Source organism: Vombatus ursinus, unplaced genomic scaffold (genome assembly GCF_900497805.2).
Source record: "Vombatus ursinus unplaced genomic scaffold, bare-nosed wombat genome assembly UNPS02014801.1, whole genome shotgun sequence".
Lineage (NCBI taxonomy): Eukaryota > Metazoa > Chordata > Mammalia > Diprotodontia > Vombatidae > Vombatus > Vombatus ursinus.
In genome coordinates, this window is record NW_020954579.1 from 6990386 (window position 1) to 7018326 (window position 27941).

The window sequence follows — 27941 nt, forward strand, 5'->3', positions numbered from 1 at the left end:
TAGTTAACAATAGGAAAATGCAATTTATTTACACCAGCAGCCATGGGGGATGGGGAATACACAGCGTTTACAAAGTTAGCTACCTGTACAAGATGGATTACATATGCAAAAATAAAATTTCAAAACCACAGGACAGCAACACCCCCTCCCTCCCAATGGCCCCAGCATGCATTAATGCCAGGCAGGTGGCCCCTGGGCATGCAGGGGGGGGAGTGATGCATGGAAGGAGAAAAGCCACCGGCCACAAAAAGAAAAAAAATTGATATAGAACCCCCACACACATACTTAAGACACATGATAGGCTACAGATGGACAATACATCTAGCTGGGAACTGGGGGAAGGATGGGAAGCAAAATCCACATAGCCTGTTACTAGAGAAAGGGAAGGGAGAGGCCTGGAAAGCTCCTAACCCAGCAGTTAAAGGGCAATAAGTCCTCTTTCCCCAAAGGGAAAGAAATTGTTCCCTAAAGATCCCAGCTAGGCCAGGCTCATCTCATATAGCCCAGCAGGGAGTGGGGCTGTGCCCTGAGAGGTGAATTGAAGTTGGGCAAGTTAACATTGGGAAATCTCCCAAAACTACTTCTAGCTCTCTTCAGACAGTAAGGGGAAGGTAGGAACCACCTGGGCCTCATATAGTAAAAGGAGCATCACTGGGCCCTGGGAGCTACAACTATCTCTCAGAAGGTGAGGGTTCCATGTGCGCCCCCCAGCAAACCCAACAGTTTGCCCTTTCCTCTCCAATACCAACCTGCTTCCAAGACATGGTTTGGAAGGGCTAAGGGGCACTGGGTTCCCTCCTATAAAGCGGGAGGGATATGGAAAATAAGGGACAAGAATTGCCCTGGGCCCAGCCTCTGCTCAACTCACACTAAGGTTTGGCTTTATTTCTTCCTTTAAAAAACAAAATTCTTGGGTTAAAAACCAATCAGTAACCAGGCCCAGCCAGGGAGTTGGAGATGGTAGGTAGGAATTGGGGGGCAGGGTGTGGAATCCCCAATCTGTTACTTCTGCTAGCTATCCAGGACCCACCCAGATCTGTTAATCCAGTCCTGAGTACTAATGCTAGTATCTAGTAGGCCAGATCAGCGATGGATTCCCCCATCCTGGGAGGAAAGGAAAGATATATGCCCTCCCCCAGTAAGGTTACTCAGGACATTGTCCATCTCAAGTCTAGTTTTCCCACCAACTTTCAAAACCAATAAGCATTCCAAATCCCCAGCCCTGGCAGATCTAGATGGTAGGATGGAAAGAGAAGGGAATACTTTCATCCCAACTTTGCAGGATGTAATGAGCAATATCTGGTCTAACACCACATCTCTTTCTCCTGTGGTACAAGCCTATGGGCACTCTTCACACCCACTATATAATATCAGGACTCTCCTCAGAGTGTCAGACTACAAGTCCAGAATAAATAACTTGGGGGGAAAAAAAGCTAAGAAGGAAAGGCAAGAGATGAACTAAAGCACATAGGAGTGAAAGAGGGCAGCAAGCAGCAGATAAGGAGCTGGGGAGTCCTATGAGGACAAAAGGGGAAGCAGGGGAACGTGGGGCCCCCTGAGGGCGAGGCTGGGCCCTTTCCCAGGGCAGGGGATGAGGTAAGAAAACATTTCAAATAAAGCAGCACCGTTCCCACTCACTTTGGGGCCCTGTCCTCCCAGGGTTCTGGGGTTTAGGGAAGAGGGAAAAGGAAAGTTCTGATAAGCAGTTTCCCTTCTTCCCCTCTCCCTTCCCATTCCCTGAAGCCAGAGGTTTCTTGCAGCCCCTCTTGGCTCTCCACAGAGGGGCAGCTCCCATGGCCTGGGTGGCCCTAAAATACTGAGGAGAAAGGTGGAGAGGGGAACCAGTCCGAACTGCCCCAAGAAGGAAATACTCTGTGCCTACCCACCCACTCCAGGAAGAGGGGTCACTGGACAGGACTCGGAAAACAGGCAGCAGAGCAACCCTCAGCCACAAGCACCAGACCCATTCACATTGCGAAAGGCAGACAGGGCTCTTTGGGGCTCAGTTCCCACTGCACAACCCCCTGGAGAGCCACAATGCGCCTTCCATGGGATTTCATTCAATCCCTGGGGTGAAAGGCAGGCAGTGTATGCACCCTAGCATGGTATCCAAGTCTGGCCCCCTCTCCTCTCAATCCCAGCTGGACATCCAGGAAATCACAGAATAAATAGAAAAACACTCTCCCCCAAAAAACTTGTTCAAGGCAGAGTATGTCCAGGTCTGAGTCCTGCACGCCTGAGGGTCGTGCACAGTCAATAGGGTCCTGCCATCACGCTGTGGTTCAAACCAGGGCCAAAGCTGGCATGACTCTCTCCATACTTCACAACCCCAAATCCCTGGCCTTTGATGAAGGCTGCCACCTGTCAACCAGAATTGGGGGGTAGGGGGAAGAGACCGGCCCAGATAAGGGAACACCCTCCAGCCTCTGGTCAGTTGATGTCATCATAGATGCTTGGTGTGGGGGGAGCAGGGGGCTTTGGCTTCTTCTTCTTGTTGGAGCTGAGGCCTGGAGCTGCCCCCACCAGACTCAGGTGGGGTTTCTTTTTCTTGGTCTTCCTTGATTCGGAGTTATTAGTGCCTGAGGTGGAAGGCACAGAGAATGAACCTGGGGAAGACTACTTGAAATTGCCCTGTTCTCTAATCTGTAGGGCAGACATGTCTACATTTCTACTCCCTTGGTTGGAAGAGCAACACTCAACCCTTTAGAGTTTTATTTTGGGCACAGGGAAACTAAGAATTCTTTACTGACCCCCACCCAGTTTCTCCCACCCCCAAGCCCGGTTCTCACTCGTCTTAGAAGAAGCAGAGTCAGAGGGTGAGAGATCAGAGGAGCCATCCCACTGTAGCCTGCTCATCAGGGCCTGGCTCTCAGCCACATCAAAGCCGTCGTTCTCCACAGAGCCCTCTGCCTCAGGCAAAGGGCTGGAGGTGAGAAGGATATTGGGGACACTGGTCATCACCTGAGGTCGCTCCCCACCCCCACCCTAATCCCAATGTCCCTTTAAAGTTACTGCTTACGCTGAGGGGCCCAGGAAATAAACACGCACAGCCCGTCTCTGCTCATCTGTGTGCTGGGGGCAGCGAAGGGACCTGTGAGGGAAATGTTGATGACAGCCCAAGTGTGGCCAGGAAACTCAGATGCCTACATTCTTTGGGCCCTCTGGACATGTCCTCCCTTGGTAAAGGAGGAAGGTTTGCATAGAAAGCTCTGATCCCCACACTGCACAACAAAGCATGAAGGCTGAAGCCTTCCCTACAATGGCAGAGTGTATCTAGTGTATCTGTGACTCCACACCAGAGGAGAGGGACTCATTCCCAGGGACATCTGAAACTCACAGCCCATCTCAAGGGTTAGGAGAGAAGATAATGCTATTTAGCTTGGCACTCCTTGGAAGGTAGAGGAGCAAGAGCTCCACCCCCCACCCCAGCCCTTGCTTACCTAGTGCACATCTTCTTTGTATGTTCAGAGATCACCCCACACTGCTACAAGAGGAATACAAAGCTGAGGTGAGGACAAAAAGACAAATCTACACTGTGTTATTAAATATTCCATCCTCCCTAAATTCCAGATCCCACATCTTAAAATGACGTAACTCCACCCCTTCTTCCTCCAACCCCCAAATCAGAACAGATGAAGCTACTAGCCAGACAGAACCATTGAGAGGGCTGTCCTGCCACCACCTTGATCTCCTCCACAATTTTTCTCTCCCTTCACACCTTCCCAGACCCAGATACCTCCCCTTCCTAGGGTCTCACTGTGGTAAGCAGGGTTCGAAGCTCCTCAGGACCTAGGGTTTCATAGTTGATTCCAGAAGAGTTGTTATACTGTGAAAAGATTAGAGAAGGTCAGTGACAGGGAAGATGGGAAAAAGGAGATGGGAAGAGTTAATGAGGCACTATTGGGCACATAACATCCCTGAAGTTGCAAGGTTTTATGATTGCAGTTTTTCAAGTGAATCTTTTAAGCTGCACATGAGAAGAAACCAGGTAGAAAGAGGTACCAAAACCACTCACTGCTTCTGGCTGTTAAAACATCATGGAATCTTCCCTAATAAAGAGGCAACACACTCCCAATCTTGGGCCAACCAAACCCATATGGAGAAAAATTCACTCCATCCAAGGATGAAAAAATGTAGAGGAACTATCAGAGATGGGACTGGCCCTACTCACCTTAAAAGGATCTGAATTGCTGCTAAGTTCCCCTGAAGAAGAAAAAAAAAAACAGAAGGGGGATTGGATGTAGAGGTACAGGTAGATGGGCCTACAAATAAACAGAGAGGATGTGGGGGTGACAGAAGGGTCACTGACTCTCCCAGGATGGGTTTCCTTAGTCTCTTATCCCCAGAGTCACAGGCGGAAGTCCTCCTTGGCCCCACTTACCATTTTTGTGTTTTAATGACTTGGACCTTCGAGGGGAGTTGGGGTTCTGGAAAGAGAGAAAAGGGTTAGGGTATAGTGGAGCAAAGAAGAAGGAAAGGCAAAGGAGGCTGACATAAGAACATCTCAAGTCCCCACTCCACTCCCCTCCTCCTCTCTCCCCCTTCTCTCTCTGCCCTAGTACTCAGCTACCTTGCTTCCAGGTCAACCAAAGACAGCCTTAACCTGAAGCCCACAAAGGCTCCCTGAAGGCCCAGAGGGAAGCGTTATCTTCTCTGTACACCCCCCACTCCACTATTTTTCTGTCTACCCATCTCTCACCTTGTCTGATTTTCTCTTCTTTGCTATGAGGAGAAAAGGAAGATGATTGCAATTACCTGAAGTTTCCAAATCTAATGCCCCACAAGGAAAAGTATCATATCCCCACAACAGAAGCATGAACCAAGCACTGCCCCCCTGCACCCTGCCCCAAGATTTCCCCAGCAGATCCACATTACCTTTCTTCTCCGAGCCATAGAACCAGTCGTTGTCATTGATATCATCATTGTCTTCCTGGTCACTCTCAGACTTGTTCATGTTGTTGCTACTGGCGATCCTGTCCAGAGGAGATGGGAGGTGGTTACGGGGACATCTTCATGACCCCCCTCTACCCGAGAGCTTCCCTGGGGCCTCTTCCTCTGCTCATCATGGTGCCTGCCCCTTACCGACGGTTGGCAATGCGACTGCTATTCCGGCCCATGCCCAGACACTTCTCCAGGTGGGGAGCAAATCGGGAGGCAGCGATGCTGCGGCTGCAGTTGGGGCAAACACATTCCTTGTTCTTCCACTGATTGTACACTTGCCCAAAGATATCCACTCCAGGCTGGTCTACAATCTCTGGGGAGGTGAGGGTCACAGAGATTAGGGTAAGAAGAATCCTTTAGACACCTTCAGTAAACAGTCCCAATTTCACACACAAGTCCCCCCTGAGCTATGACATGCAACGGCTCATGGACAGGGACAGACACACAGGACTGGGGGAGAAAGGAAAGGTCTGCTGTTCCTACTAAGGAAGGCTCTGAAGGCCACGACTAACCACTAAAGGGCTTAGCAATCATGGTAGAGATGGCACAGGCAGGAAAGGGATACCAATTCTGGGCCAGGACCATGACAAAAAATACATTCCCACCTGCACATCTCTAATCTGTTTACCTGCCTCCTGCACCCCCCCCCCCCCCCCCCCCAAGCCAGGAAAGTCAAGGCTGTTTTTTAAAGGATTAGGTCTTTTCAATTCCCATTCACTTCCTAGGCCAGGCAGAGTTAGTTCATAAGATCCAGCCCCATACCACAATTAACCTTAAGAACCCCAAGCCACAAAGCAGGGAAAACTACTCTTCCCCAAGGTCAAGGTTCATAGTTTATAGAGCCAGAAAGTAAGCCACTAGGACAGAATAGTATTGTTCCACCATCTGAATCTCACCAAAGTCCTTCATGCTGTCAGGGTCTGTGTCATCCAAGAAGAAGTAGCCACACTTAACAGCTCGGTGCACCTCAAAGCAGAGTCCCAGACAAGCATCTTCCACCAGGTCTGTATAAATCTCATGAGCGATGGCCTGAGCCCCACAAAAGAACAAGAGTGGTTGCAGGGGCTCCTGTTATTTGTGCCTTATTCCCTAATGCTACCTACAACTGCTTCACATCCAGGCACAAGAGGCCCATCCCCCATCTTGAATTCCTGTTCTTTTTGCTAGTTCTCACGGCTTTCAGTTATTCCTTCCCCCAAAGAGGAGGTTATCCCAAATTCCTAGAGCCTAAGGTTGAGAGCTGAAAGAGACTTCAGAGATCATCTAGTCTACCCTTAGAACACTTAATTCAACCTCCTCATTTTTCAGAGAGAAAAACTTAGTTTGAAAGTTGATGTGACCTGCCCAAGGTCACACAAGTAGAAAATGGCAAATGCAGGATTTGAACCCAAGCCTTTTCGAACTCCCAAATCCTTCGGTGCTCCTTCTACCATATCACCATGCCCAGTGGTTTCTCTTTGCTGCTGATATTGAATTTAGGTGCCCAAGAGGACAAAGATGATAGAGAAACAGGTGGGAGAGTCCTCACCTCCAGCTTGCTGTTATCCAGGCCAGACAAAGACATTTCCTCCATTTTCATTTGCAAACTCTCGTGGAGAAGACGTTCTGACTGCTCATAGCACAGCAGGCGGCAACACAGCTGGACACATTGAGGGTTGGGGGAGGGAGGGTAGCTTAAATCCAGAGAACCTCTACTAGGTCTTGTCCCTCACCCCCAGCTCCCTTCTCCTTCCACAATTTACTGAACCCTGGGTCTTCCACCTTGTTTAAGAATATTCCTCCAGAGGCTGAAAATCTTAAGCCATTTCAACTCTTCCTAAAGGCGGTGGTATGGAGTGGGGAGGAGAAAATTATACAGATTCCCAAGTGTAACCCTTTCCACCAACATACACACATCTCATTCCCTGAGTGACTTCTGCTTTGCCATGATGGCCACAGAAAGCCTGGAGCCATGCCACTTTAGTAACTCCCTGTCCTAGACTTTTGCTGAATTCTCACAGAAATTTAGAGAGATAAGGTATCTTAAGGATTATCTAGTCCAACCATTTCACTTTACAAATTAAGAAATCGAGGCCCAGAATAGTTAAATGACTTAACCAAAGTCATAGTAACTGGTAGGACCCTGGGTCTCTCCTCATGAAATAAAACCAAAACCAAACCAAAGCAATGAAGCTAACCTTATAAAAAGGCTAAGTTAAAGGAACGTAGAACAGTGCCGGATTTTTGCATTACAGTCCAGAGCAATGGATTTTGAATCACAGAACCAGGGTTTTAATCTTGGCTCCATCACTTAACACCTGTGACCTTGGGCAAATTACTTAACCTACTAACCTTAGGGCCTCCCTTTCCTTATCAATAAAGTGTGAAGGGTGGAACTGAGGAGTTCTTAAATTCTTTCCAATTCTAGATCTATAATTCAGCACTGATTCCTAGGATTTGGAGCTGGTAACTGGAAGGAAGACACCCTCCCACCCCCAAGCAATCCTATGCCCAAAGAGGACAGCATGATAGAAAGCAATAACCTATTTCACTGGTTCTCTCCTCCCAAATGTAGTCTCTAGAGGTGTCAAGGAGGGCCCCCTCCCTTTAGGGCTGAGAATACCCCTGGGCTTGTGAATGGTGGTGGTGGATTTGGGTTTTTGCTTTGGTTTTTTTTTTTTTCTTTTAAGAACGTATGAGAACATGGCACTAAGGTTGGGGGACTTTAATTTTTCTCTGCCACCCCCCAGGAATACTGCATTGATGCTGCATCATACCGGCGGGGGGGGGGGGGGGGGAGGGGAGGAGCCCAGGCCACACCGATCCCCATCACTACTCAGTCCAGGGGAGAAACAAGGTGCTGCCCCACGACCCCCAACTTCCCAGGCCAGAGCAGCCTCCCTGCCCTGCCCTACAGGAAGGGGTCCACAAGGAGGGGTGCTCCGGGTAGCTATTGTCCTGGCCCTTCAGGGCAACCTGGTCTTCCCTCCCAAACAAAGAGCAAGCAGACCCTTCCTTAGCCCCGGGGTCCTCCCCCACCCCAGGACAAGCGCCCGGGAGGGGGGTGTGGGGGGAACGAGGGCACGCCACACCCCGGGACCGAGAAACACCCACTGCTTCCGGGACTTGGGGGAGGGGCGGGGAAGAGAACGCGGGCCCGGCTGCGGCAGGTCAGAGGGTGCGAGGGTTAAGGGTCAGGGGGCGGAGGCACGGGACCCCAGGCCCCTCCCCTCCCCCTCACTCACCCCGCCCGGGGGGCTGCGCCGGGGCCCCGGGGCCTCTCAGAGCCGTGTCCTCCGGCGGCGGCGACGGCGGCGGCTGCTGCTGCTGCTGCTGCTGCTACTCCTCCGGGGACCCATGTCCGTCCGTCCGTCCGCCCGCCCTCGCCTCGCCTCCCGGAGCCGGGGGTCGAGCTGCCCCCTCCCCCCCCCCCCCCCCGCCGGCCGGCCCCGCCCCCCCCCTCCCCCCCCCCCCCCCCCCCCCGCCCCCCCCCCGCCCCAGGACGATCCAGCCCGCCTCTCCCGGGCGGGGGGCGCGGCGCGAGGAGACCAGAGCGCGCGCGCGAGGTAAGCCGGGCGCGCGCGCCACCCCGCCCCGCGCTCGGCCTCCCCGCAGCGGCTTCGACCCTCGGGCCCCTCCCCTTCTCCCGCTGTCCCCTCCCTCACTTCCTGTCCGCCTGCTCTCCCTTCCGCGCGCGCAGCGGCTGCTGTAGCTAGCGGGGTCCCGGCGCGTGCATCTGCCCCGCGGGCCGCCGCTCAGCAACATTGGCTATTGGGGGTGGGGATGGGGCGGGAGAGGCGGAGGGAGCCGAGCGGAAAGGAGGGGCGCCACGCCGCGGCCGAACGTCCCGACGGCAGCACTTCCCCAGAGAGCGTGGAGAGGGGGCGGGGCCTCGATTGTCCTCTCATCGCCAATGGGAAGCACGCATCCCTGCCGGCGGGCCAATAGAGCCCCACGGGGCGGAAGCGGTGTTTAAAGCGGCAGTGCGCGGCTCAGGGGGAGGTGGATACTTTGTTGCAATCTCGGCTGGCTGAGTGGGCGGGGAGCGAGTGGCGTTGAACTCGGGCGCCCTCTCCCCCCGCCCTGGGGATGCCTCTGGACCCGCAGTCCCCGCCCTTTTCCCGGGGAAGCTCCGCCTCTCGCATTGCAGGCGGAGTGTTCTGGGGAATGTGGCCTCGTGAATGCCGCTGGCTTTTGCTGACTGAGGCTTTCTCTGTGCCGCGAGGAGGGTCCGTAGACTCCCAGCTGTAAAGGCCAGGAGCTGCCCCTTGAACCATCCTCCTCCAGCCCACAAAGTGCCTTCTAGCCTCCCCGCCCCTGTACCAAGGATGCCACCTCTTCCTTCTGATCTTCCCTCCATCTATTTGTGGCACCCAGTCGAACTCCTTGTCCTAGTTCTCTAGCGATGGCCAAGCCATTCTTAGTCTTTTTATTTAAAAAATTTAAATTATTATTTTAATAATTAAATTTTCACATACAAATGTATCTTCTCCCCACCTCACACCTGCCCTCATTGGGAAAAAAGAAATGAAAAAGCCCTTATAACAAATGCATAGTCAAGCAAAACAAATTCTCCTACAGGTCATTTCCAAAAACTATATGTTGTAATCTGCCTCCTGATTCCATCACCACTCTCTTAGGAAGTGGATATGATGGGGTTGGGATCTGGACCACAAAAAGGAAAAACCCTGGACTTTCCCACATGACCAAATCGCTGGCTTCACCTGAGGCTATAATCCCATCAACTGGTCTTTCATTGTGGCTACACCCAATCTCCTAATTCTGTTACCTCCTGGCCATTTCCCACCCTTAATCCTAGCTAGGCTCCATTCTCCCTTGGGCATGTGGTCCAGGTCCCAATCACATTCCCGAGACTGCTTGGCTACTCCTAGATCTCTCCCACAGTCTTTCTGTATGTAAGGTCCATCTTGTCTCCATTAAGATGCTCAGATTCTTAAAATCTAGCCAATAGCTTGCTAATGTTCAAACTCCTTAAGATACTGCCCAATATGGTGGATGTTCTAATAAACCTTGTCTTTGGCTGAAAGAAGGTTTGGGTCAAATTCATTCAAGCAGGACCCACGTATTGTGATTTTGGGGTCCTAGCACCCCTTAACTCCTAAACCTCAACAGGTAGCATGTTTCAGCTTGGGTCCTCTGGAATCATGGTTGGCCATTGTGTTGTTCAGAGTTCTTAAGTCTTTGAAAGTTCTTTGTCTTTAAATTTGTTTAATTTTTTTTAAATTAGAGATCTATTTTCTTTCCTTCCCACTTCACCTCCACAAAAAAAAAGAAAAGAAAAAAAAATAAAGCCCTTCAAACAAATATGTATAGTCAAGCAAAACATTCTCATACTGTCCATGTTAAAAAAAAATGTGTTTCAATCTGCATCCTGAATCCATCATCACTCTCTCAGAAGATGGGTAGCATGTTTCATGTTGGGTCCTCTGGAGATGTGGCTGGTGATTTCATTGATCAGAGTTCTTAAGTCTCTCAAGTTTGTCTTTACAATGTTGTTGTTAATTGTATAAATTGCTCTCCTGGTTCTGCTCATTTCACTCAGCATCAGTTCATGTAAGTTTTCTCACAAGTTTTTCTGATAGCCTCCTTTTCACCATTTTATTCAGAACAATAAAAATTCCATTACATTCATACACCATAATTTGTTCAACCATTCTTCAACTGAAGGTCACTCCCTTAGATTCCAGTTCTTCTCAGCCACAAAAGAAAAAAAAAGGTGCTCTAAATATATTTGCATGTGGGTCCTTTTTCTTTGATCTTTTTGTGATATAGCCTAGGTATTTCTAAATTAAAGGATCTATAATACTGTAGGCCTAGTTGTAGCAAATGCAAAGTGGGAGCAAAGTTCCAAAACTACTTTCTAGAATGATTGAACCAATTCATAGCAATAATGTGTTTGGTTTTGTTTCCCCACAACCCCTTGAACATTTGTTATTTTCCTTTTATGTCAGCTTTGCCAGTCTTAGTCTTTCATCAGTGAACTCAAGACGGGTTCTTCTTCTCCAGCCCCAAACCCAATCTTCATACTTGGGGAGTTCAAGATAAATGACAATGTCTCCTGGAACACCTAGAGCTCACACAGTTTGAGTGCTTCAGCTTCCATGACCTCCATCTTTTCTTCTCTTCAGTTGCCTAGGAGTGCTCAGATAATCAGATCATTACCTGTAATGTAATTATTCCATGTCCTGCATCCAATTCTCTGAATTCCTATCTCCACTACCTAGCCCTTCTCTTATCCCCATGGTAGCTTCCAATCCTGCTATCCCTCCCTGTTTTCTTCCCTGTCCTCCTCTCCATGTCTTCATGGCCTTGACCAGTTCAACCACTTACTTTTAGCTACCCTTAGACCCCTTACTCTCTTGTCCTGTCACCTGGTAGCTGTGATAGGGTATGGGCCCAAGCTGAGACCTTTGCCCCTTACCCCAAAAAGAATTTGGATCTCTATTTTTGCCCCTTACCCCAAAAAGAATTTGTCTGTGGGCCCTAGAAAACCCTTGAACTGTCCTTGAATTCTCTTACTTGATAAAGGAAGCCTCAGAAGGTATAATCCCATCAACTGGATTTTCCTACACCCAATCTCCCAATTCTCTGTTCCTAGCCCTCCGTTGTCTTACCTCCCTGTGGCCACTTCCCACCCTTAATCCTGTCTAGGCTCCATTCTCCCTTGGGCATGTGGTCCAGGTCCCAATCACATTCCCCAAGACTACTTGGCCACTCCTAGATCTCTCCCACAGTCTGTATGTAAGGTCCATCTTGTCTGCATTAAGGTGCTCAGATTCTTAAAATCTAGCCAACAGCTTGCTAATGTTCAGACTCTTTAAGAGACTGCCCAATATGGTGGATGCTCTAATAAACCTTGTCTTTGGCTGAAAGAAGGCTTGGGTCGAATTCTTTCAGGCAGGACCCACGTGTTGTGATTTTGGAGTCCCAGCACCTCTAAGCCCCTAAACCTCAACATCTATACTTTGCCAAACTCCTAGGTTACTACCACCATTTGCTTTCTCTCTTCCTGCTTATGTGTCACAGAAGTCTTTTTGGGAAAGTCAGACAACTTGAATAAAATCAATGTAGCTGGAATTAGAGGAGAAGCAGTTCATTGGGAAAAATATCGTTGCAACAAATATCTATAATAAAGGCATCTAAGATTTAAATATATAAGATTGGATCTGATATACAAGATTGAAATATATAAGAAGAGTCAGTTGCCAATAGATAAATAATCTGAAGAGGCAGTTTTCTTTATTTTTGACTTAGAGAAGATATCTTTTTTTAAATCACTTTCACTTCCCAATACATTTCTCCCCTTTCCCTACAAAAAAACCATCTTTTATATGACAGGGGACTGACCAATGAGAGCCCAGCTTGGGAACACGTGCAGTCTTCTTTGCCTAGTATAATCCACATGCATAATAGAGTGTCCTGCTCCCTATTTCAGAGCATGCCCAGGTTTTCTATAACTGCTTCCCGTCTGATTACTATGTGGTGAAGAGAAGGCTTTTTGACTGACTGCTGAGCCAGAACAAAAATCTGCTACGCATGCAAAAGGCACTAACTAGCCAAATGGACTTACCTCCCTTTCCCAGGCTGGTTAAAGTCAGTCACTCCAATAAAATGTTGGGGATACAAAGAAAGGCAAAAGGCAGGACCTGCCGTCTAGGAGCTCACAGTCTAATGGGAGAGATAAGCAAACAAATGTGCAAAAATAAGCTATATGTGGGATAAATAGGAAATAACCAACAGAGGGAAGGTAGTAGAATTAAGAGAAATTGGAAAAGGCTTCCTTTAGAGAGTGAGGAGCAGGAACTGCTGGGGCCTCAAGGTAGAAGGGGGGGCCCTCACCTAGTTGCCAGGAAGCCAATGGGGCATGGCCCAGCGATTTTGATGTCCGTATTGTTGTTCAATCTTTGTGACCCCATTTGGGGTTTTTTTTGGCAAAGATACTGGAGTGGTTTGCCATTTCCTTTGACAGCTCATTTTGCAGATGAGGAAACTGAGGCAAACAGGGTTAAGTGACTTGCCTAGGGTCACCCAGCTAATAAGTGTCTGGGGCCAGATTTGAACTCAGGAAGAGGAGTCTTTAGTCAGCTACTAAGTATCTGAGGTCAAATTTAAACTCAGGCCCAGTGCTCTATCCATTGCACCATCTAGCTGCTCCCAAGATAAGAATGGTATAGTGGAAAGAACCCTGTCTCTGAAGTCCAAGGACATGGGTTGAAATCCCTCCCCCGATACCCCTTATATGATCTTGAACATGTTATTTAACCTCCCTAGGCCTCAGTAAAGTGAGAGGGAAAGGTGGAGCCTTTCATTTCTAGATATATGACCTATACATATAAAAATACTGATAGTACTTCTTGTAGTAGCAAACATTTGGAAGGAAAGGGAATGCCCATTGGCTGGGAGAATGACTGAAAATGTTTATATATGAATGAGATAAAATTGTGCCTTATGAAATTATCTCTGAATATGAAGAATTCAGAGAAACTTGGGAAAACTTATATGAATCAATTTAAAGCAAAGAAATCAGAACTAGAATAACAACTTATATAATGACCACAATTATGTAAAGGAAAATAACTTTGAAAGACTTTACAACTCTGGTCAATGCGGTGACCAATTATAATCTCGTGAAGCTAGAGCCTACCACTGTACCACCTAGCTGCCCCAGAAGGGGCCATAGTCATTTAATCCAATTGATTTTATTTTACAGAGAAAGAGGAAACTGAGGCTTCTTGAGGAAATGACATATGCAAGACTTCAGGCAGTAAGTTTCAGAGCTTAACCGAGGTTCTTTGACTCCAAATGTAGTATTCTTTCTTCTGATCCACACTGTCTTCTCCATTATTCTGTACCTCAAATCCCCTCTTATTATTCTCTCATTGTCTCCTCTTTTGCTTCATTCTTTGACAAAAAGGTAGGGGCCTTCTCCATACCAAGACCAACTTCTCTACCTGTACTGTGGCAGCTGGTGATGAAGTGGTAGAGCGAGCACTGGGGTCTGGAGTCAGGAAGACCTAAGTTCAAATTCAGCCTCAAATGCTTACTGACCCTGGCCAAGTCACTTAACCTCTGTTTACTTCTGTTTCCTCATCTGTGAAATGGGGATGACAAGAATAGCATCTGCTTCACAGTTGTTGTGAGGATCAGATGAGATAATATTTGTGAAATGGTGCCTAGCACATAGTAGGTGTTTAATAAATGATTATTCTCTTCGCTTTCCGCTATTGATACCATCTCTTCCCAAAGCTTGCCCCCTCAATGATTCCCTTCCCACCCCCTCCCTCCATCTCCAATCTCTCCATATGCATTAATTCTTTCCTTTACACCTATAAATATTTCCAGGTTTCCCTTCTTTTGATACAATCGTTCCTTCATGTTAAAATCGGCGTGGAATACCATGGAAAGAGCACTGGCCCAGGAGTTAAAAGGTGTGGTTATAAGTCTTAGTTTTGCCACTTATTACCTGTGTGAACTTGGGTATGCTTGTTAGCCTCTTTGGGCCTCAGTTTCCCCATCTGTAAAATGAGGGGGGCGGGACTCCATGGAGTCTGAATTCCTTCTCAGTTCTAAATCTATGATCCCATAATCCAGGGAAAGGTTGTTTACATTGTTGCCTACCTCACTTCCCACCTGATAACTCTCTGCAAACTGGCTTCCAACCCCAAGGTGGACAGTGATCTCTTCGCTGTTGAATCCAAATTTTCTCATTCCTCGTTCTTTCTGCAGCTTTTGACAGCCAACCACTCTTTCTTCTTGGATTTTCTCTCCTCCCTTACCTTCTGTGATGGTACTCTCTTGGTCTCTTTTGCCAGATCATTATCATCCTCTGAGGTGTGAGCATCCCCTTAGCCTCTGTGTCAGTCTTTCTGTCTCTGTGTGTGTGTCTCTCTCTCTCTCTCCCTGTTTTTCTTTGTCTCTCTCTCTTCCTCCTCAGAGATTCATAGATCCCTATATCCAGTATTAATCTCTCTCTTGAATTTCAATACCATATTACCAACTGCCTGGTCGACATCGCCACCTAGATGTCCTTGTAAACATATCAAACTTAACGTGTTTAAAACACAAGTCATTATATTTTCCCCCAAACCCATCCTTCCTTCAGGTTTGCCCATTTTTATAAAGGCACCATCACTGTTCTAGTCACCCAGGCCTGCAGTCTTGGTGTCATCTTCAATTCAACCCTCCTTCAGCCTCTGTCCCTAATCAGTTGCCAAATCTTCTTGACTCTGTTTCCATACTAGCTCTTGCATTTATCCTTTTTTCTCCATTTACATAGCTTGCACCCTAGTTCAGACCCTCATCACCTCAGGCCTGGACTATTGTAATAGCTTCCTAATAGTAATTCCCTGATTCAAGTCTCTCACCTCCCTAATCTGTCCATTTGTCCATTATCCATAGCTGGCAAATGGATATTCCTAAAACAAATGTGGTGGGTGTTGCTACAACAGCATTTCATTTCTGTCTGTTTCTCTGTCTCTGCCCCTCTTTCTGGGGCAGAATGGAGGCTTCTTAAAGAATGTTTTATCTTTGGCGTTGTGTGCCTAGTGCTTAGAACACTTGTTCAGTCATATCCTACTCTTCATGACCTCATTTGGGGTTTTCTTGGCAAAGAGACTGGAGTGGTTTGCCATTTCCTTCTCTGGCTCATTTTACAGATGAGGAAACTGAGGAATGCAAGGTTAAGTGATTTGTCGAGGCCTCACACAGCTACTGAGGCCGGATTTGAACTCAGGAAAAGTCTTCCTGACTCTAGGCCTATCACAGCATAGGTGCTTAATGAATGTTTTACTATGATTTGAATTGATAGGAGCTAGGCACACCTAGGCTACTATGCAGCTTCAGACACTTAGTAGCTTTGTGATCCTGGACTAGTCACTTAATCTCTGCCTCAGTTTCCTCAACTGTAAAATAGGGATAATAATAGCACCTACTTCTCAAGGTTGTGGTGAGGACCAAATGAGATAATTTGCAAACAAGCATTATATAAATGTGAGCTATCCTCCTCCTCCTTACCACTAGCTCCCCACGGTGCTTTATTTATATTCTCTGATCTGGAACCTCCACCAGCTTTCTAGCCCTACCTCTCTGGTGGCAACCGCAGTTGACACTCTGGCTTGCTCCTCTTTGTGGGCCAGGCCAGAACAGTGTGGGACAAGCTGATGGGGCACACAGCTACAGTGCCAGCCACTAAGTGGAGTTTTCAGAAATTGGCAAATAAGCTAGAGAGGTATGATGTAATGCCGAAGGTCCCCACCTTTTTTCAGGCCTTGCATCTCTTGACTTTCAGCACATCTTCCTGTACCCCCCTATGGGCTTGGACTTGGTCATCTTTTAGGGGTCCCTTCCAGCTCTAAATCTCATCCATCTTCCCTTGCGCAAAAAGTGAATGGGATTCTTGAGCCTGCTGCTAGCCCACCCCATTAGTCTTGAGTGCTATGGATGCAGCAGAGCCTATGAGAGAACACTGCATTTAGCAGTCAGCAGACACCTGGGTTCAGGGCTCACTTTGGACCCCTGTTAGCTATATGACCATGGGTTTAACTTTCAGCAGCTTATTTCTTCATCCACAAAATGGGGATGACACCTAGAATACCTGCCTCACAAGGTGGTAGTGAGGGTCAAAGAGGAGAATGACTTAAAATGCTTTACAAATGTTTACTCATTTATAGAGTTGTTATTATTTAATGGAGGGGCAAACTGTTTCCACTGCCCTCCGCCCCCCCATCCCCACCCCAGGCAGCTCTACCTAGTTCAGCCTGGGAGGTTGGTGGGTCTGAACTAAAGGATGGCTGGCCATGAGTGCAAAGACTCTTGGGATACCCTTGCAGAGGATCTAGCCATTGGCTGTTCAATATCAAGAACCCAGAGCCTCAAGAGCTGAGTGTTACAGAAAGCCCAGGTTAAGGGATTAAGGATCCTGGAATTCCATTTGAACTCCCACTTTGATTCTGTTTCAAATACCCACTAAAGCAATGATCCCATATGGTCAGGGAGTAGGATATTCTCCATTAGTTAATTTTTCAGATAACTGAGTCTTATCATTTCAAACAGCACAAAACAGGTTTTATTTTAGCGATTTAAAAAAATAGAACTCCAAGACCTTAGTTCGAATTCTGTCCTGGGTTGCTTAACCTGTCTCCCTGTTTCCTCATCTATAAAATGGGGATAATAGCATCTACCTTCCAGGATTGTTATGGGATAACCTGAGATCTGTGCATTCTTGATTATTTTGATGACTATTTTAGTGTAACTGGTTTCCTTTGTAATCCTGTCTTAAAATTTAAAATCATTATTCCAAGAAGGGGTTTCACTAGCCCAAGGAATCCTTGAACTGGAGGAAAATCTTTGTATTTTCAGTATTTAGCACAATACTCTACATAGTGCAAAGTCACCACCTTCCCTCACTTAAATCCAATTCACTTGCATGCCATGGCATCACCTCCCTGATGTCATGGTCCTCTACCAGAATGAAGGACAAACAACTGTACATAAGAAGTAATTAGGAAAAACCATCTTTAAGATGGAAGGGGTGTGTGTGGAAAAGCCTTTACCTGCTCAGAAGCTGTATTTCCCTTCATCAGATTTGAGTTGGGCTGTTACTAGGTATAGAGAAACCACTGATCCTGGGAAGAAACCACTAGTAGGTGGGAAGTTAGTTGGAAACCTAGAAACAGGTACTTCCCCATATCAGATGGATTATAGAGTGAAACCACCCTTTCCCAATTACCATTCCCAACCTTCCTCTTTTCTTTTCACCACCATCCAATTTCCCCAGGTCTTCACCCTCATCCTGGTACCATGCAGTATTTTTTTTCTTCCCTTCTTCACAAGTTTACTCCTGAGAAACCCAATGGGAGCATCTAGCAAGTGCGTGTCTGATGGTAGACAATTAAGACCTTAATTGAAGGTGGACAGCCTAAGAGGGCTTGGTAGGACCAAACTGCCTGCAAGTAACTGAAGGCTGTGGACTTTGCTTGAGGGTGGGATCTAAACTCAGGGGAATCTCATCCCAACCACACTTGCACACTCTGCTGGGGAAGAGAGAATTGGATATGTAACTACAGGCCAGGGCAAAATCACCTCAAAGTCATTGCATTCTGAATTTCTTCTTTCACCAATACCACTCTGTCCCTAAGCCACTCCCAGTGATGAGACATCAGCCAAACCTTTTTTCACTTTATTATACAAAAAAAGGGGGGAGGGGGGGAACAAAACTTCCAAAGTTGCCGCAGCCAGACATCTCTAGCCATCCCACCCTCACCCCCCCCCTTCCCAGTGATAGAAATCCAAGTTGTGGCCATAGTTGTTGAAACCTACAAAACACTCTTTAAATATTAGAAAAAAAAGGGGGGGGGCCTCCATAACCCTCCCTTAGGCTCTCCCCTCAAAAAGAAAAAAAACAAAAAACAAAAACCCACCCTACCAACTTGTCCCAGTGCCAAAATGCACTTAGTGTGACCTCTTACAGTACCAACACCCCCCACCCACCCATCTTCGATCTTGTCTGCACTGTAAGAATTTTTCAATATGGGGGAAAAAAGTCCCAGGTTTGGTTTTTTTTGTTTGTTTGTTTTTTTATACTAAAACATAGTCCACTTGAAACACAACAGTGGTAGGGCCAGTCAACTAAGGGCAGGAAGTGGGATTGATTTCTTGCTGGGTGTCGGGATGGAGAGAGACAGGCAAACACAGTCAAGTAGCAAACATATGAACCCCTCCACCATCTCCAGGTGTAGGACAAAGGGATGGGAGAGAACACCCTCCCCCAAATTCACCCCATAAGCATCTGTGTTTTCCTGAGGTCAGGGCATAGATTGTCTGGCTACCTTGGGGAAAGCCTACCAGTCACTCAACTGGGTCTGTCCGTCAAGGTTTCTCCTCTTCCCACCCAGCATCAATTTCCAGTTTCCTTCTGCCCCTTAGTTTTCCCATCATGGAAGATAAAATTAAATGGAAAGCCTAAATAAGTCACTGACATGATTGTTGTTTTTTTAAATCCAAATTTAGTTAAACATCTAAAAAATGATATTCACAGAAATAAATCCAAAGTAGGTTGGGGGTGTCAGGTAGGCTAAGGAATTGGGGGGAGGTCAGCTGCATCCAGCAGCCTTTAGCAAAATGAAACATTTCAATGAAAACTAGGCTGCCTCGGTGGACGTAAGGGCCCAGCCTGAGGAATGAGTGAAGGCTGAAATATGCATGTGAGAAGTTCTCAATCCACCCCTAGACTCTCAGATCCTGAGGTCTCTACTCCTCATCCTAGCTAACCAGAACCAAGTCTGCAGCTCCTCCCTAGAAACAAAACTCCCTAGGGCCTAAGATACCCCCCAACCTCATGCCACCTAGGTCAGAGAATCATTACCCCCCCCCAAAAAAAGAAACCAAAACCCCACACATACATACACACACACACACACATACAAAACTAAGGGAATAAGGGAGTCACTCCATACAGCTTTCCTGTCTCTGCCTCCACACCATACCCCCCCCCCCCCCCCCCCCCACCCCTGCCCCACAAAGCGTCTACCAGGCAAGAATTTGGAATTTGTCAGACTGGGGACCTGCCTCTTTCCCTTGGGGGCACGGTAGGATAGACAAGACAGGGGAGCCTCCAATCTGTTTCCCATTTCCCTTCTTTCTACCTTAATTAAAGGCCCAAGGAGTCAGGCCTCATTTCTTTCTATCTCTCTCACACAAACACACACCCACACACAAACACACGCACAGGCACACATGCTATATACAGGCCACAGTCACACTTCCACACTCAAGACAATTTTTAAAAAATGACACCCCCCCAGTACCCCCTAACCCCCCAAACGACAGAACAGACAGACAGTAGCGGAGATCGGTAGGAAACATCTCGTTGACAGCTCAGAGCTTAAAAAAAATTATATACACATATATAAAAAAGACTGCTGCCCTGAGGGGCAGGGGGAACGCCTTCCTGCAAGGGGGTTAGCCAGGGCAGGAGGACTTGGGACCACCCCCATTTTCTTAAAGGACCCCCTGCAAATGTCCCCATACCCCCAGTTCCAACAAAGTGGTCAAGGCAACCAGTCACACGGGGGAGGTGGGGGGTAAGCAGGGCGCATAGTTTCAGAACTCCCTCCCCTGAATGGGGAAAGTGGGGAGTGAGAAAAGCCACACTCCACCCTTCAAGGCCTCCCCACCCCTGAAAACCCATTCCAACCCCTATGTATCCCTCCGTCCCCCCAGCCCCATTCCAATGTCCATGCTAGGAGCTGTTAAGTGCAGTGAGATCCATGGTCCAGGGTGGGCAGCTAAGGGGTGGGGACTGTGACGAGATCCTGGGAGAGGGGTAGAGGAGGAAGGAAGGGTAGACACTGGCTCAGTCTGATGGTCATTTCCCTGGAGGCTCCCCCAGGGCTAATATCTCTCTAAGGTTGCAGAGTCCTAGCCTGGGCTCCCCCCACCCTCACCCCACCCCATGCATTTTGCTTTAAAAAAAAATGGGGGTGGGCGGGGGCAGAACTAGAGGGGCCAAAAAAAAAAATAGGAGTCACAGAGGGGACTCTCCCTTCAACCCCTCCCCAGCCCCCCAAGGGCTTCGCTAGGCCCCTAGGGGTGCAGAGGCAGGCCTGGCCGCCCCCAGGGCTCAGTTGGAGTCCGAGTCAGACGAGTCTCCCGAGGAAGACGAGCTGGAGCTGCTCCCCTCTGACTCATTGTCCTCGTCTTCATCCTCATCCTCATCTTCGTCATCATCCTCTTCATCATCGTCATTCTGAAAGGGGTAAAGGACAGCACCATGATTTTAGGGGAGGGCAAGCCATTTCCTTGGCTGTTGCCTACGTGAGGACGAACAGAACCTTGACCCCAGCAACCATTTAAACATGTCCTGAGAGGGGCTTCCTTCACCCCCCCACCTGAATGCCCACCCATGGCCTCAGCCTACCCCCCACTCCCCACATATGAGCTCTCACCTCATCCCCATCCTCGCTCTCATCCTCACTGCTAGACTCAGAAGAATCACCACCCTCATCTGAGGAGTCCCCATTTTCATCATCATCATCATCATCTTCATCTTCTTCCTCTTCCTCATCATCATCGTCATCTTCCTCTGATTCCTGGGGACAGGAGGGAGGAACTATTGATGTCTACTGGGAGCTCCTCCCTGGACTTAAAGGGATCTTGTTTCCTCCTCTGTGCCCCCCTCCCTTCAAAATCCCTTTCCTTTCCCTTCTCTTCCCACTCACCGACTTGGACTGCATGGTGGGCTTAGATTTAGGGTTTGGGCCCCGAAGCTTGGTCATGCTCTTGCGTTTCTGGAGGCGAGGGATGGGAAGAGAAACAGAAGTAACAGCTTTGAATTTCAAGCCGTGTTAGTTCACTGAATTTCCTTTCAATTCAAATGAATCTCTCTGCCTAGGCCGTGCCTCTACCACCAACCCCAGATCCTCACCCTCAGACTCACATTGGAGATGTATTCTTTGTAAGCAGCACGGTCCTGTGGGGACAGACTCTGGAGGACAAGAAGGCAGAGAGAAGTATGAGATGCAGCAGCAAAGGTGGGAAAAATTTCTTTTCTACCTGTGGAAATCCGGGTGATCCCCCCAGTCTCTATCCCACAACCCCTCCCCCCAAAAAAATTCTGCAAAGGATTTAGAGGAGAAGCGGGGCAAGGTTAGTTTTGGAAACACGGCTATCTATTCATATACACCTCCCTCCTTTTATCTCTACCACAAGCTTCCAACATGAGACTATGAGCCCATGAGCCCATGGTGGCCTAACCCTGACACTTAATTTTTAAGCTTTCATTTTTTTAACCTACTTGGCTAGAACCTATAGAAGTGACCTAGCAGAGCAGACTAACAGAGTGGAGGGGTCTAACCCCCTGTCCTCCACTTGCTACTATGGTGTAACAAGCCCTGGTCCAGAGTTCCATGTACACCTCACACCGTTTCTAAGGGAGTGCAGGCCTCTTTCTCTGGTTCTGTGGGAACCTTGGCTTCTCTTTGTGCACATATCTTTCCCCCTGCTCCCTCTCTCTCCTTCCTTGTTGGGAAGAGGCAGCAGTGACAGAGACAGGGTTAACATGCTTGTTGGATTTAGAGTCGGGAGGACTAAGTTATCCTGCCTTGGACACTGACCAGCTGTGCTATGGCCATGGCCAAGTTTCCGCAAACCTCTCACGAGTCTCGCTTTCCTCATCCGTAAAATAAGCGTGTCAATAGCTGTACTGTCTGCCCCACTGGATTGTTGGGAGGGTGGCCCTTTGCAAAGCCTAAAGCTCTATTCAACTATTGGCTGTCATTACTGAATAATTTGAATCGAAGCTGAATGTGATTAACTGCACAGCTGAATCTGAGCAACCCACACAATACTTGTGGATTTTCTGGATACCGGATGTCTTCAAACTCCACTATTTACTATGTTCTACCTCCCCCACTGGACTATGACATTAACAATAATGATGATAGCGGCTAGCATTTATATGGTGCCTTTAAGATCTGCAAAGTGCTTTGCAAATACTTCATTTGATCCTCATAGCAACCTGGAAGATAGGTGCTATTATTATCCCCATTTTACAGAGGGGGAAACTGAGGTTAGATGACTTGCCCAGAATCACACAGCTAGGAAGTATATGAGGTTTCATTTGAACTCAGGTCTTCCTGTCTCCAGGCCTAGCGCTCTGTCCACTATGGCGCCACCTAGCTACTTCTAGGTCCAAGTCCTTTCCTGCTGCTTTGCACCCACCCAGGCAAGTGTTCTCTGTTGACAATGGAGCCAAGACATCTAACTTATACAACTGGCTTCCAAGAGGGAAGGACGTGGACAAATAGCAAGACTACTCATCTCTGTAAATCGACAGAACTGAGGTCCAAGGCCACACAATGGAAATCCACCACCAGGCCAGGCCTAGACCCCAAGTGGGACTTCATATGGTGGGCCAGGCCAGAACTCCCACTGGTGTAGCGGAAAGAACATTAAGATTTAATAATAAGGGACCCTGGGCTCAAATCTCAGTATTAACAATTACCAGCTGTGAGGCTCCACCAATAAGTGGAGTAATCCAGAGCCCTGGATTTGGAGTCAAGAAGACTGGCGTGCAAATCCTGGGCAAGTCAGTTAACTTCTCTGGGCCTCAGTTTCTACATCTGTAAATGAGGGAGTTGGACTCTAAGTCTATGATCCTACTAATGTTTCGGTGCTTCAGTTTCCTCATCTGTATGATGGCCCCTTTTGGCTCTAAATCTACAATCCTATGAATTTTTTTTAGCTTGAGTTTCCTTGCCTGTGAATCAGAGAGAATGATACTTGCACTTACCTACGCTCTGTGTGGTTATTGTGAGAAGAGCACTTTGGAAACCTCACAAGTGCTATGGAAAGGTGACTGATTTTGTGGGTTTCCTTCCTCCTCCCAAGTTCTCTTTCCTTTGTACCCCAGCTCTCACCTTGACCCAAAGGTCCAAGTGCACCTTGTATTGCTTTTGTTGCTCTTCTGCTAGCTTCTTGTAATGCTCCTTCTGGCCCTGGGAAATCCGCTGCCACCGGCTGCCAATCTCCACCATCCTCTCTTTCAGGGGCAGATGGTTCAGCTCTCCATTGGACAGCAGCTCTTGGGAGAACTTCTGGTAACCATTCCTAAGCGAGAAGAGGTGACAGGTCCTGGTCATGACTACAGTCCCAGGAGCCTTTTGGCAGGAGGAATCCCCCATATCCTAGCCCCAATGTCTGGATGTCAGAGCTACCCCACCCCCACACTCAGGTCATGACTCACATGGGAGGCTTTTTGGGCTCCCCCTGGAACTTCATCTTCTTGGAGGAATTGGCAGTTGCTGGGGGAGCCCGCATCTCACTCAGTTCTCTCTACAGGAAGAGAGGAAAAGCTTAAATCAGTACATAGATCCCATCCACCCACCCAACTGGCCCTCAAAGACGTGCTGTGGCTCTGGAGGATTTGTTCTATGAAGTTTGGATTCAGGCAAAGGGCAGCACTTGAGGAACTAGAGGGTCACATGTGGCCTTTTGGCCGCAGGTTCCACACCCCTGCTATAGCTCCTTAACCTGGCCTATTCAGGGCATGCCAGGATACCATGCAATTCAACTCTATCCATTAGGTGCCAGGCACAGTGCTAATCCCTGCCCCTTCCCAATCCCATCCCTAGAAGGAAATAAAGCAAGAGCAAGTAGCCAGGCAAATTATGGGGGTGAACGTAAATAACAGAGTATGACAGCCCTCTAACGAAAGGATGGCGTTAAAAGCCTGAAAGGACCTGATCAGGCAATGCCCTGCTTCACTCCCCCCATTCCACACCTCGTATCTCTTCTGGTCCTCAGCTGCCTTCTTAATCCACATGAGTTTCTCCTTCTTTTCCATATTGTTCCAGGTTACTTCCATAGCTTTCAGGGCTTTCACCCGGTCATTCTGGCCAAGGAAAAGATGGTCAGATGTGGGGAGGGGGTCTCCACCTGAATCCACATGTAGGCCTGCTTCTCACTCGGACTCTAGGGGGAAGACTTCCCCCACCTCCCCTCAGCACCTCAATCAGCCCCACCCACCTCAACCCGCCTTCCAACCTTGAAACGAGCCAGGTAGTCCCCAATGACACTCTGTTGCCAAATCTCCTCTGCGGTCTTGGGCGACTCGGGCAGCTTTCCCCTCTCCTCCCGCTCCGTGCCGGGCTTCCTCTCGGACTGTGCTTTCAGGGCGGCCTCTCTCGCTTTGTACTTGGCCTAGAGTGGGGAAGGTCAGAAAGCAGCAGTCAGGGTCTTGGCTGCTGCCAGCACCTGGCTCCTGCCAGCCCACTCCTTCCACCCTCGGAATTATGATACGATGTACGGAGGGAGAGATGTTTCAAGATGTCTATCCCTGGGCAACTCCCACTAAGGTTCTTCTTGGGGGACCTCCTGTTTGTGCTAACACAGTGAGGCCTCTAGATGGCGCTGCGGCAGGAGTGTATTGGGATTTGGAAAGATCTGAGTTCAAATCCTGCCTCAAGAAACTAGCTCTATGACCTCTGTATTCTTGTTTCCTCTGTAAAATGAGGGAGTTGACCTCTATGGTCTACAAGGTCCTTTCTAATTCTAAATCTATGGTCCTTTGAGCTAATCTTCTATAGCTGCCTAAGAGGCATATATAACCTGGTCATGTAATTATACTAGCAATAATAATATACTAAAGGCCAGGTGCTAAGCATTAAGATATATAAGCGCTTCACAAAATATTATCTCATTTGATCCTCACAACACTGCGAGGTGGGTTCTATTATTAATCCCATTTTACAGAGGAAGAAACCGAAACAAACAGAGGTGAAGTTACTTGTCCAGGGTCACACAGCTAGTAAATGTCTGAGGCTTGGATTTGAAGTTAGGTCTTCCTGATTCCAGGCCTGGTACTCTATCTGCTGCACCACTACCAGATCGCCTCTAACAACTTAGCTCAAAGAGTTGGCTTAGGAAGAAGGGTTGCTGGGTTTAGGTGGGTGCTGTTTAATAGACACAGGTATGGGGGTGAGGCAGAAAAGCAGCTGTATTCCTCTTTAGATCTTCAAGGAGCCAGACACCCTTTTATGGGCTGCCTCCAAGCAGCTTTCTCTTCCAAGGGCAGCTCTAAGTTGATGATACTACTAATTTTTCTGGGCCTCAGTTTCCCCATTTGTAAAATGAGAGGTTAGATGCGATGGCTTCTAAGGTCTCTATCTTTCCTGGCAGGAGCTAGAAAAGTGGGGGGAAGTACTCTATGATCCCCCCAACCTTCTTCTTCTCGGACAGGTCATTCCACATGCGGGCCAGGAGCCGGGTCAGCTCGCTCTCTGACAGCTCTGGCCGCTCCTCCTGTAGCTGGCGTCGCTTTTCCTCCGAGAAGATGAACATGGCGGAGACAGGCCGCTTGGGTTTCTCGGAACCGCCCTGGCAAAGACAGGGACCTTAGCAGGGACCTGGTAGGGACCTTAGAGGCCATCGAGGGACTTGTACGGATTTCCAGTGGCAGGGAGCTTATGTCTGAGGAAGCGGGAGGCAGGTGTCTCGTCTCTGAGCCCGGGGCACCACTCCCCTCGGTCCATCCTTACCTTGCTACCATCAGGAGAAGGTTTCTTAGAGGCAGGGCTGGTGGCTCGCTTCCTGTTGATGCCTAACATCTTCTCCTCTCCCAAGACACGCTGCTGTTCTTCCTCAGGCAGGCTCTGAGGGGATGGGAGGGGACATAGGGTGTTGAGGCTGTTCTTTTCTTCCTTGTCTACCTTCATCTCCTTGACTGAGCCCCTAGAGGCAGTCAGGAATCTCTAAGCTTCCACCTAAGCTCTGCCCAGGGACCACAGGGATCACAGATCCATAGCTGTGCCTCAGACGCCAACCTCATCTTTTAACAGATGAGGAAACTGAGGCTCAGGGATTGGAAGTAGTTCCTCCAAGGTCACACGGGGTCTTAAGTGCCAGAGGTGGGGTTAGAACCCAGGTAGGTCCTCTGACTTGAGAGCAAAAGCTCTAGGAAGGGAGAATAAAATAGCTACAATTAACATTTATATAGCACTTATTACATGCCAGGCACAGTACTAAGTATAATAATAATAATGATAACAACAACAACAACAACAACAACAAACAGTTAACATTTATATAGTGATAACTATGTGCTAGGCACAGTGCTAAATGCTATAATTAATAATGATGATGACGATAATGGTTAATGTTTATCTTATTATTTAATTAATTATTTAACTTATTACATGCCAGGCACAGTGCTAAGTGCTTTATAATTTTCATCTCATTTGCACAACAAGACTGGGAGGAGGGTGCTATTATTATCCCTATTTTACAAATGAGAAAACTGAGGCAGACAAGGTTAAGTGATCTGCCCAGGGTCACACAGCTAGGAGGTGTCGGAGGATGGATCTGACTTCAGGGCTCCCTGACTCTAGACCTGGCACTCTATCTACGGTGCCACCTCACTGATGAACTCCTTCTGCCTACTAACAAACCTCCTGGCCTGACCTGGTGGTTCACTTTGGTTTGTATGAATGTGATGACAACTCCGTTTGACTGGCCGCCCATACATTTAGGAGAAAAACTAGAGAAGTCTGTCTTGCTGCACTACCCTCCCCTAGCCAGACCTGGCCCCGGATCCTCTAGATTCTGCACTGTGACCCTATCTCCATCCCTCCTCTCCCAGGGGGCTGCCCATGTCCAACACTCACCTCCAGAAAGCGCAGGAGTTCAATCTCATAATCTTTCTTTTTCTGGGGAAGCAGGGAGGAGAGTTAGTCATGGAAGCCTGGTTTTTCAATCTTTGGGCGGGAGGGGGGGAGAGGTGGGAAGGTGGCTAGACAAGTCCAGCATTCAGTCAGGGAAGTGATTTATAGAAGTGATTTACCCTTTCTAAACTTCTAAAGCTTTCCCTCAGGGTCTACAAACACAATATAGGGGAAAATGGGGGGGGGGTCAATGGGAGCTATGGTAGAAAAGGGTAGCGTCTGAAGAGCAAACCTTGTGTAACAAAGTTCCTGACCAGGAGGGAACCTCAAGAGCCTATGTTCTGGAGCACAGTGGTTCTTGTAGGGAGAGTAGACAAGACCTCTGGGTTCTACAGTTATTTTAGAGAGGACGTATGGGTGGGTGAGAGGAGAGAGGAGGATGAGGAGGGAGCAGGGAACTCATTAACCATGCTAGCAGTTCTCAAAGTGTGGTCCAGAGACCCCTGAGTCTTCCCTAGACACTTTCAGGGTATCCACCTATTTTACAGTCAAAGCTATTTTCACAATAACATTGTTTTAATTTCTAGTACGATAAATAGCAGTAGACATAATCTACAAAAACAAAAGTTCTTTAGGGACTCCTCTATAATTTTAAAGGGTACAAAAAAGGAGTCCTGAGACCAAAAGGTTTAAGAACTAATGCACCAGATTGACAATTAATAATTAAAATTTTTGTATCATGATCTACTTTGGTAATCTGAAGAAGCCAACAGACTCCTCAAGTAAACGATAAATTTTAGCTAGAGATTAATAAGAAAATAAAAGATGGAATTTTTTCCTTAT

At 48.0% G+C, this 27941-nt stretch overlaps 2 protein-coding genes and 1 long non-coding RNA gene across 9 annotated transcripts in view; 1 reads left to right on the plus strand and 2 right to left on the minus strand.

Moving 5' to 3' along the window:
• On the minus strand, positions 1–8239 carry ATXN7L3 (ataxin 7 like 3). 2 transcript variants are annotated; one of them, XM_027872828.1, is made up of 13 exons: positions 8166–8239; positions 6470–6580; positions 5838–5970; positions 5083–5254; positions 4876–4973; positions 4700–4722; positions 4382–4427; positions 4172–4203; positions 3758–3826; positions 3441–3484; positions 3020–3091; positions 2790–2923; positions 1–2579 (listed from the first exon to the last, which is right to left on the minus strand). In XM_027872828.1, the coding sequence occupies exons 2-13, from the start codon at positions 6518–6520 to the stop codon at positions 2431–2433; spliced, it is 1023 nt and encodes a 340-aa protein (XP_027728629.1). In that variant the 5' UTR covers positions 6521–6580; positions 8166–8239; the 3' UTR covers positions 1–2430. The 2 variants fall into 2 exon arrangements, with proteins under 2 accessions (XP_027728629.1, XP_027728630.1); XM_027872829.1 differs by lacking the exon at positions 8166–8239 and having other exon boundaries at positions 6470–7611.
• LOC114050837 lies at positions 8066–22440 on the plus strand. Its single transcript, XR_003570086.1, has 3 exons — positions 8066–8090; positions 13652–13705; positions 21332–22440. It is a non-coding gene; the product is annotated as an uncharacterized LOC114050837 (long non-coding RNA).
• The window catches only part of UBTF (upstream binding transcription factor), a 22094-nt gene continuing 12255 nt past the window's right edge, over positions 18103–27941 (minus strand). For all 6 annotated transcript variants that reach the window (XM_027872824.1, XM_027872827.1, XM_027872821.1 and 3 more), the window contains 11 exons: positions 27102–27143; positions 25977–26090; positions 25660–25815; positions 24484–24639; positions 24221–24331; positions 23684–23772; positions 23358–23547; positions 21377–21424; positions 21159–21227; positions 20886–21029; positions 18103–20686 (listed from right to left, as the gene is read on the minus strand). In XM_027872824.1, the coding sequence (XP_027728625.1) occupies positions 20561–20686; positions 20886–21029; positions 21159–21227; positions 21377–21424; positions 23358–23547; positions 23684–23772; positions 24221–24331; positions 24484–24639; positions 25660–25815; positions 25977–26090; positions 27102–27143 (1245 nt within the window). In that variant the 3' untranslated portion in view covers positions 18103–20560. The remainder of the gene's footprint in view (positions 20687–20885; positions 21030–21158; positions 21228–21376; positions 21425–23357; positions 23548–23683; positions 23773–24220; positions 24332–24483; positions 24640–25659; positions 25816–25976; positions 26091–27101; positions 27144–27941) is intronic.

Excerpts from the sequence above, each read along its gene's own strand:
- ATXN7L3 (XM_027872828.1), bottom strand. The coding sequence starts at position 6,520 with ATGAAAATGGAGGAAATGTCTTTGTCTGGCCTGGATAACAGCAAGCTG. Across the intron at positions 5,255-5,837 it reads TGACAGCATGAAGGACTTTG|AGATTGTAGACCAGCCTGGA; the intron begins GTGAGATTCAGA and ends TCACCTCCCCAG. Across the intron at positions 4,723-4,875 it reads CTATGGCTCGGAGAAGAAAG|CAAAGAAGAGAAAATCAGAC; the intron begins GTAATGTGGATC and ends TTCTCCTCATAG.